The sequence below is a fragment of the Otolemur garnettii genome, unplaced genomic scaffold, assembly GCF_000181295.1.
Source record: "Otolemur garnettii isolate 467f Iridium unplaced genomic scaffold, OtoGar3 scaffold00094, whole genome shotgun sequence".
Lineage (NCBI taxonomy): Eukaryota > Metazoa > Chordata > Mammalia > Primates > Galagidae > Otolemur > Otolemur garnettii.
The window spans coordinates 6,635,790-6,645,106 of record NW_003852489.1 but is presented as its reverse complement, the minus strand read 5'-3'; the positions used below and the strand labels follow the sequence as shown (position 1 = coordinate 6,645,106).

The 9,317-nt window shown below is 38.3% G+C and overlaps 1 protein-coding gene across 1 annotated transcript in view; it reads right to left on the bottom strand.

The window, feature by feature from the left end:
• AATF (apoptosis antagonizing transcription factor) overlaps positions 1–9,317 on the bottom strand; it is a 114,497-nt gene that overhangs the window by 35,522 nt on the left and 69,658 nt on the right. Inside the window, exons 9-10 of the mRNA XM_003795611.3 lie at positions 2,820–2,887; positions 949–1,029 (exon numbers count right to left, since the gene is read on the bottom strand). Coding sequence (XP_003795659.1) covers positions 949–1,029; positions 2,820–2,887 — 149 coding nt within the window. The remainder of the gene's footprint in view (positions 1–948; positions 1,030–2,819; positions 2,888–9,317) is intronic.

Here is a 9,317-nt window from a genome sequence, read left to right as displayed (position 1 = left end):
GAGGCAGGAGACTCGCTTGAGCCCAGGAGTTGGAGGTTGCTGTGAGCTGTAATGCCACAGCACTCTACCCAGGAGGACAGCTTGAGGCTCTGTCTCAAAAGAAAAAAAAAAAAAAAAAGATTATGAAAAGCTATCTTATATGTCTGCAAAGTTTAAGAAAAATAAAGCACTTTCTGATGAATTCTGTTAAATATTAAAATAAATTAATTAAAATAATTGTGAAATCGGCTTCTCTGAAGATCTTTAAAAATTAGATAGGCCAACATTTGTCTAAAGGGAATTTAATGACAAGCAGGCTCTAATTAGGATGTGGGATTAGCTATCTGCCTAAAACTGTCCTAAAGTTTAAGATTTTCTTGGCACCTAAGTTATAAGTTGTTTCTTTAACACTGAGACTTTCTGTAATGATAGTGCTTCATACACACACACAGGTCTCATGTCTAAAAGTAACAGTAATGTCAATTCCTACTCTTGCTACTTCTTTTTCTATAACCTTCTAAGATTACTTAAAGATCTCAGAGGATGGAAGGTTTTTCCAAAGTCAGAAATTTCTCTATTTCCTCATAAAAACTGTATTTCTCATCTTATTTAAGCACCCCATTAACATTCTCAGAAGTCCTTCATTTCTGTCTTTTAAGCATACTGCGGATATGTATGTCATAAGAATGGACCAATGTCACCCTATTCTAAATAAGAATAAAAATTTTATATTATTCTACAAGAAGTATAGATATTATTTCACCCGTGCATTCACAACAATAGATCAAAAAGTCAAGAAACTATATTTTCATTTCAGAGTAAAAAAAACTTAAACCTTCAAATACTGTTTATTTTCCTAATCCTTAAAAAGAGTTATCAGAAGAAAAAGAAAAATGACATAATAGCCAAAATGCAAAAGAAGAGAGATAGAATATATCATGTTAATTTATTTCCCAAAAAGTAACTCACCGAAGTTTCCTTCCTTTGCTGGCTTTCCTATCTACTTTCTTATGGATTTTGCTTCGTAACTTCTGGATTGCAAGCCACTGCCTGGGAAATTCACAAGCAATGTTACGCATCATCACAAACAGAGTTATACATATTGACAAATTGGAATTTTTCTCACTAACAACCCTGCAGAAAGAAAGAAATCAACCTACATCAAGTTCTTCAAGCTACTTAGGGGCCAAAGTGACTAATCAATTAGAGAGGATTTGTGCAATGGTAAAAAACAAATGGCAGCTGGGAAATTCTACAGCAAATTTGGTTAACAATGCTTCTTAGTATTTGGAGTTGCTGTGACAAATTCACCAGTCTGCAGGAAAAGCCACCAAATTGAGTACAGCTGCTTGGGTTTTCCTTTAATGTTTTTGCTATGCAGCATTTCTATTACTAATGTTGCAACTGCTGGTTGACTGCAATACATGAAATTCTTTAACTCTAACTTTCCCTCTGCTAATACCCAAGTACCTTTCTTGTACTTTCTAATTTTTGTTAATTCTTAATAATTATCCACTACTGATACTAGTTTTATAGTCACTTAAGCTTCATTTCATCTATAAATATTTCAGTATGTTGCTAAAAGATGAGGACTCTCTCCTCCAATATAATCTGAACACACTACACCTTAAAAAAAAAATCAATAAATTCTTCACTATCAAATATTCAACCAGTCTTCAAATTTCTCTGAATGTCTCACTTTATAGTTAGTTTGTTTGGATTGGGATCCAAACAAGACTCACATAATCTGCAGTCATTCTACATGCGGAGGAATTAATTTTTTAATAAGGAGCATTAGGCTAAGAAAATCATAAATTGCTCATATGAACAAATGTGAAAAAAAGAAAGAAGAAACAGCAATAGCACCATCTAGTCATCTTACCTGATTTATACAACAAAAAGTCAACATCAGGAAAAAAAAACTAAGGAAATCCAATTACTGTAATCTTAATATAATCTTAATTACCATAATCTATTTTATTGTAAAGTCAGATAAATGTACAATATAATCACCACTTAAATGCAATTTGCTCTATCACATTAAATTTATAGTGAACAGCTCTCTATAACATTCCTGAGATAAACAACATATCAACAAAATCCTACCCTAAAATTCAAATAATATTTTATTCAAATAAAATTATTTCATCAACACAAATTTTTCATTGCTTCCTCAAAATGCTGCTCTGCCCAGAATCCCATTCTGGCACTTGATGCTTTTGTTTCCTTTCATGCTTTTGCAAATTATGGCTCATGGCTATTTAAATGTACACTATTCATTAGGTAGCACTCTAAATGCCCTTTTTATTTTCCCACTACAGGATGAAGCATACACACAAGAGCCTTCCTTCACTACTTTACATTCTCCCCTGACATCTGGGTAATGCTGCCACGTTCCATTTCTAATTGTGCTGAAGCTTTTACTGAAGGGGTGGAGGTCTAAATTAGGGCAGCCTCTAACAAAGCAGACTTGACTAGGAGGAAAGAACCTGTTGTGTGCAGAGCCATTTTCTGACAGCTGAGAGCACACATTTGGGTGGCTGCTTTTAATCCACGGTCAGCAGACTGATATGGATACAATCCCAAGAACTCAAACTAGAGAGCAAAGAGCATAAAAAGGAATTTGAAAAACTTTTAAAAAATCCCACGTAGGCATTTTATAATCTCTTTTCAAATTGTACTTAAGGCAATGGAGGGTAAATAGTCTTTCTAGCTATTATCTTGCTTAACTTTGATAATTATAGGGACAATCATGCTTTGGGGGCAACATTAAGGAGACTGAAGGAAAGAAACTATTATAGAGGCCGCATGCACGAATAGAAAGCCGTATCTAAATTTACCTTCCCATGGCCACCTGATCATTGGGATCCAAAGAGCTGGTCTTTCGTTCTATAAGTTCTCGAAGGAGCTAGAGGAAAAAGGAAAGCAACTGATTTATTTATCATCTCCTAACACCAACTGACTTTAAAAGGGCACAGAAGGGGCGGTGCCTGTGGCTCAGTGAGTAGGGTGCTGGCCCCATATACCAAGGGTGGCGGGTTCAAACCTGGCCCAGCCAAACTGCAACAAAAAAAAGCCAGGCATTATGGCGGGTGCCTATAGTCCCCCAGCTGCTTGGGAGGCTAAGGCAAGAGAATCACCTAAGCCCAGAAATTGGAGGCTGATGTGAGCTATTATGCCACAGCACTCTACCAAGGGCGACAAAGTGGGATTGTCTCTAAAAGGGGGGGGGGGGCACAGAAGGAATTTTGAATGGCATAGAGGCAGGTCTAAAACTACAATTGATAAGGGATTGCCCAGTGGCAAGAGCATACTAAATTCCCATTAACCCTTCCAAATTTATATATCTTTAACAGGGTGGCTACCGCAATAATTGAAAACAGAAGTCCATTTGGGAGACATACTGCACTGTAGTTCATTTCAAAAGGATCTATGAGTGTGCAACATTCCCTTCATTGTTTTTATGATTAGTTTTGTCCACCCCATTGATATCACTGGAGAATCTTTAAAAGGTCAGGTGAGAAGGACTACGTGGCAAAAAGGAGAAATGCATCGGCTTCTCACCAATAGGATAATAGTTCAAGGTTAACTTCTGAACTCCAGCAGATGAAAAGGTCGTCTTCAGGCAAAAGCCTCTGTTGTATATGATTAAAAGTGTGGACTCTTGGCTGGAGCAGTGGCTCACGCCTATAATCCTAACATCTGGAAAGCCAAGGCAGGCAGATTGTTTGAACTCAGGAGTCAGAGACCAGCCTTAGGAAGAGTGAGACCCTGTCTCTACTAAAAATAGGGGTGGGGTGGGGGGTATAGCAGGGCATTGTGGCAGGCGCCTGTAGTCCTAGCTACTGGAGAGGCTGAGGCAGGAAGACCACTTGAGCCCCGAGAGTTTGAAATTGCTGTCAGCTATGAACCCATAGTACTCTACCCAGGGTCACAGAGTGAGACTCTGTCTTTAAAAAAAAAAAAAAAAAAAGAAAGAAAGAAAGAAAAGAAAAGAAAGAGAAAGTGTGAACTCGACTCTCTCACAGCTGTTCTACAGCCTGTATTCTCTTACAGCCTAGTGTCACCAGGCTTGCTATGAAGTGATTTAACTGGGCATGACACCAACATACTCACAGCCACACAAATTTTAAGAGACAACCTAAAGAAAGTCATTTGTGTGTACCACAAATGCAACACAGAGGGCCAGTCTTTCAACCCTACACAAATAACTCCATGGGAGTTACACAAAAGAACTCTCCTACTGTCCTCTTAATCCTTACTCCAGTGCATCCAACTGACGTCTAGAAATATACCTTTCACACAGACTTAAGAATCTGCACTGGGACTTAAAGTCCTAGGTGAAAAGGAGAAAATGAATTTAAAAGTTAAATATTAAAGAAGGAGAATTTTAAATTACATTAATAAAATTACAAGTGCTATATGCACAGAAATAGCAACAGGGATTAAAATTCTACAAACCTGAAAGAAATCTAAGGGAAGAGGTTAGAATAAACTAGTTTCTGCTAACTATCTGTCAATAATACAGGTTGTACTTTAAAACTTGTTTCTTCACAAAAATTAGCAATTATTTTGTAGGTAAGGCATGGTAGCAATACAGATATATCACCAAGTCAAACAGCTAAAGCCTGTGGGAGACCAAGGAGGAGGAATAAATTCCTCTGAAAATAGTTCACTTTCTAATTTTCATTTGTTTATGTAAGTAGGCACTGGAAGAAGTAAAACAAATTTATAAAAATACTCACTTCCAAGCAATGAATCTTTATTGCAAAAGGGAAAAGGATATCTCAATCGCAATTAAAAAACCTCCTGTGCTGTTTTTTCATTTGCTTATTTTGGACATTATTACCACAGCAATTATGTTTAAAAATGCAAAGACCAGAAGCCACTGGTTTATTATCACTAGAAAACAGCAAGCTATTTCTCTACCCTGTTTATCTGATTGATTCTCAACATCTTTCTGGCAGCCAATCTATCAGTTTATCTCTCCTACTTCATCACAGTCACTTCTGGCAGCTAAATACAAGATCCAAATCCAGTGTTACACAGACATACGACACAGTAAACCTATGTACCTCTGCTACTGTGTAAACAGCTGCCCTTGGCTAAGCAAAAATAGGCCTCTGGTTCCTAGTCAATATTCTGTCAAAAGCAAGGCTGGGGGAGGAATTGAGAGGAGAGGCTAATAATAATAAAGAAGAAAAATAAAGAGAAAGAGAAAATTAAAAAGGAAGGAAAACAATGGAATGACAGCATTTCAGTACCCTTACCTTGTTCAAGCCACACGAGAGATTACAACCATCATTCCTAGTTTTCCTAACCAGCTGAGATCCTTTGAGACTGGGGCAGTCACGGCCACTGGGGAACAAGTGCTCATGGAAGGCTGCCCCAGAACAACAGGGGCGATCCTCTGGAAGAGAGCTCCATATGCCCTTGCTGAAGGCTGGAAACTGCAGCTGCAGGCTGTGAGTGGATCTATTCCACTTGTAGTGGGCTCCGCAATTCAAACACCAAGTTGGTGCATTTGTTTTCCAGAACTCTGTGGAAACTATATATCTTCTGGGTTGCACTTTTACTATCCACAGACTTTCATGATAGGAAGATTATTTTATTAGTCAATCTGGCTAAATCTAGTTTTTTCAGCCTAGTATTTCAGAAAATTCTGTTGTGCCCAAGCTAACAACGCCAAAAAAAAAAAAAGATAATACAATTAAAACTATTCCCATGACCAGTAGTATTTCCCACAGCTACCACTATAACTGGTTTTAAATTTAATTAGGAAAACTGATTTCAAAAAAAGAAAATGAAGCTTTAGAGACACTGGTTCAAAATTTAATTCTGCTTCAGAGTTCAATTTTTATAGCTTTAACTTTATGAACAAACTTTTCCACTAAAATTCAAGTTTCTCTACAGTTATTGGAGCTTTTTATTTCAACAATGATAGTGCAGTATTTATAGTAATTTTCTTTGCGACTCAGAAAATGGAGAGATGTATAAAATATTTTTGTTCTAGTCTGTTATAATTCTCCCAGATAATCAATTCAGAAAGGCTTGATTATACCTCTAATTCTAGAGGAAAATGATTGATGTAGCTAGGTTTTCACGTCAGCCCACAAAAACCTACTTAACCCCTAAGAACATACATGAAAAGCAGCGCTGATAGGACTGTTCAGCACCTAATCAACATTTGTAATACTCTGACTAGGAAAATGCATGCCACATTAGTTTATCTCTTCTCCCTTCTCAATCCTTCTAAAAGACAGTAAAGGAATAAAGTAAATGTATTAACCCATAAGAAGAAAAAGAAAGGGAGAGCTAGCCAGGGCATATTTTTATCAACTCTTCCAAGACAGAAAGGAGATAAAGGGGTATAAGGAAGTAAGTTATCAGCCATGCGCCATAAAGGTGAAGGTGGAATGGATCAGGCCCACAGAATTCCTGTGAGGATCAGCTCTGAGTGGCAGCTACCGTGAAAGGTAGGAGGAGGAGAGGGCAGAACCCTGTGGGCCTTCTCCTTTATCCCCACTGTTCCACACAGCCACATGACTAACCACTTCCATTACTTTCTCTCATGGGAGAAAAGAAACTGTATTCTTTGGAAAAACTGGACCATAGAAGTTCCAGAATGGGGGATACCAGGCACATAGGCTGGCATGAGATACAGGGGAGAGGTCTATGCTGATCTCTGAAATGTTCTGTCTTCTCCCCCAACTCTACTTCTTGAGCTATATAATTTTCTAGGCAGGAAAGCAGAGGAGTCTTTTCTGGAAAAACTGAATGGCTTCTCCTACCCCCCCCCCAAAAAGGTAAGATTTCTAAATTGCTATGACCTGAATGTATCCCCCAAATCCATGTGTTGAAAATTTACTCCCTAATCCAACAGTGTTGAGAGGTAAGCCTCTGCAAGGCCACTGAGTTATGTAGGCTCTGCCCTCGTGAACAGGATTAGGTATTCTAAAACAGTTTGAAAGAGACAGTTTGTCCCTTTTGCTCTTCCACTTTCAGCCACAAGAGCATACAGTGTTCCTCCCCTCAGGAGCACTGAACATCAAGGTGCCCCCATGGAATCTGAGGACAGCCCTCACCAGACAACCGAATGTACCAGCACCTGGTTCCTGGGACTTCCTAGCCTCCTGAATTGTGGTAAAATAAATTTCTATTCTGTATAATTACCCAGTCTGTGGTATTTTGTTATAGTAGCATGAACAATTTGATACACAGAAAACTAAACAAACAAACAGAAGTCCTGACATAGCAGGTACTCTAACCAAGAGGTTAGTTCCTAACATCATTATATTTAAGGAAGCCAAAAAGCCGTACCCAGGTTTCAGAGATTCCAAATAAACTTTAATGCCTTGCTCTGAAATTTAAATCGTTAAAGATTACCTAGGGCTGAAGAAAGCTTCAGGCATAAACCAAACAAATGGAAAAAGAGACCCAAGAAAGCAATGCAAAGAACAAAAGAAACACACACAAAAAAGAAAGAAAAAAATTAAAATAAGTATCTCTCCAGAGAAGTGAGAGAAGACAACACTTTGGTAAGAACATGATTCTGTGAGAAAAGACAAAAACAAGAAATTAAACATCAAACGGAATTTTACAAAAAATTCAACAGTACAAGTAGATGATAAATGTACAAAAATCTCGCCGATATAACACAAAAAAGAGAAAGATAATACCCTTTCTGCTTATCTGTGACACCAGAAAAAAATGTAGAGGACAATCCAGAAAGTCAAACTTCTGACTAACAAAGGCAAGGAGAAAAATTTTCAAGAAATAACAATAAAAATTTCCCCAAATCGAAGAATAGAACAAGCTTACAAAGATCTAGAACAATTAACTAAAAAAGGCCTTTCTCAGATGGGCATGGTGGCTCACCCCTGTAATCCCAGCACTCTTGGAGGTCGAGGTATGTGGATCACCTGAGCTTAGGAGTTTGAGACCAGCATGAGCAAGAGTGAGACCAGCAACAAACAAGAGTGAAACCCCATTCGGGTGTTGTGGTGGGTGCCTATAGTCCCAGCTACTCAAGAGGCTGAAGCAAAAGGATCACTTGAACCCAGGAGTTTGAGAGTTGGAGGGTGCTGCGAGCTATGATATCAGGCGCTCTAGCCTAGGCAACAGAATGAGACTCTGTTTAAAAAAAAAAAAAGGCCCTTCTCAAGCATATCACCATGAAATGTAGAACATCAGAAGTAAAGAGAAGATCCTAAACAGAGAAAAAACAGGTCACATATAAAGAGGGTGACCATATGTCCCAGTTTACTGAAGAGTCCTGGTTTACACTTGTCCTAATATTTGTCAGGCTAGCACACCATGTGTCCTAGTTTTAATAATAAATTAGACAGTCACCTACATATTAAGGAATGGAAATCTAAATGGATCAGTATCTCAATAGCATTAGGAGACACAAAGGACAGCAAAGTAATGCCTTAAAAATCCTGAGGAAAATGACTTCCAAACTCAAATTCCATACACAGCCAAATTATTAACCAAGTATATTAAATATAAGAGTATTATTTAAAGATATACTCGCACACACTAAGACTCAACAATCTACTTTGTACACACTCTTTTATAGGAAGATGTACTTCAGTAAACGAGCACATGAAGCAAGAAAGAAAAAGACTTAAGATGTTAGAAAACAGAGGTCTAACTTAAGAAAGAAGCAAAGGCACATCCCAGGAATAGAGGTAGCATGGCCCAGAGAAGCAACCATTCTAGTAACAGTCCAGAGAGATCCTGGGAGTGTGAGGTCTCCAGGGAAATAAGAGTAGGAGGGAGGTGAGAAACAACAGACTATTTTATATATTCAAGGTATTTGGAGTATATGGAAAAAACAGTAAAAGATACATAGAAAATTAAGCACATCAAAACAGGCATTGTTAGCCCTAGGAAAAAAAACAATTTGAAAGAAAATGTAAGCATGGTATATTATTCCTTGTTGCTACAGTTTGGAAGTTTGTCCCCCAAATCTTGTGTTGAAATCTGATCCCAATGTTGGAGGTGGGGTCTAATGGGAGGTATTTGGGTCTCAGAGGTAGATCACTCATGAATAGATTAATGTTCTCCCTTGGGGTGGAAGGGAGGGAGGGAGTTCTCACTCTTATTATTTCCTGTAAGTTGGAAGTTTAAAAGAGCCTAGCACCGGCCCTTGCCAGCCATGTGATCTCTGTACGTCCAGGTTCTCTTCTGCCCTTCTGCCTTGAGTGAAAGTAGCTTGAGGCTTTCACCAGATGCCCAATGTTTCAGCCAGCAGAACTGTGAGTCAACTAAGCCTCTTTTCTTTAAAAATTACCTGGCCTTGGCTCGGCGCCTGTGGCTCAAGTGGCTAAGGC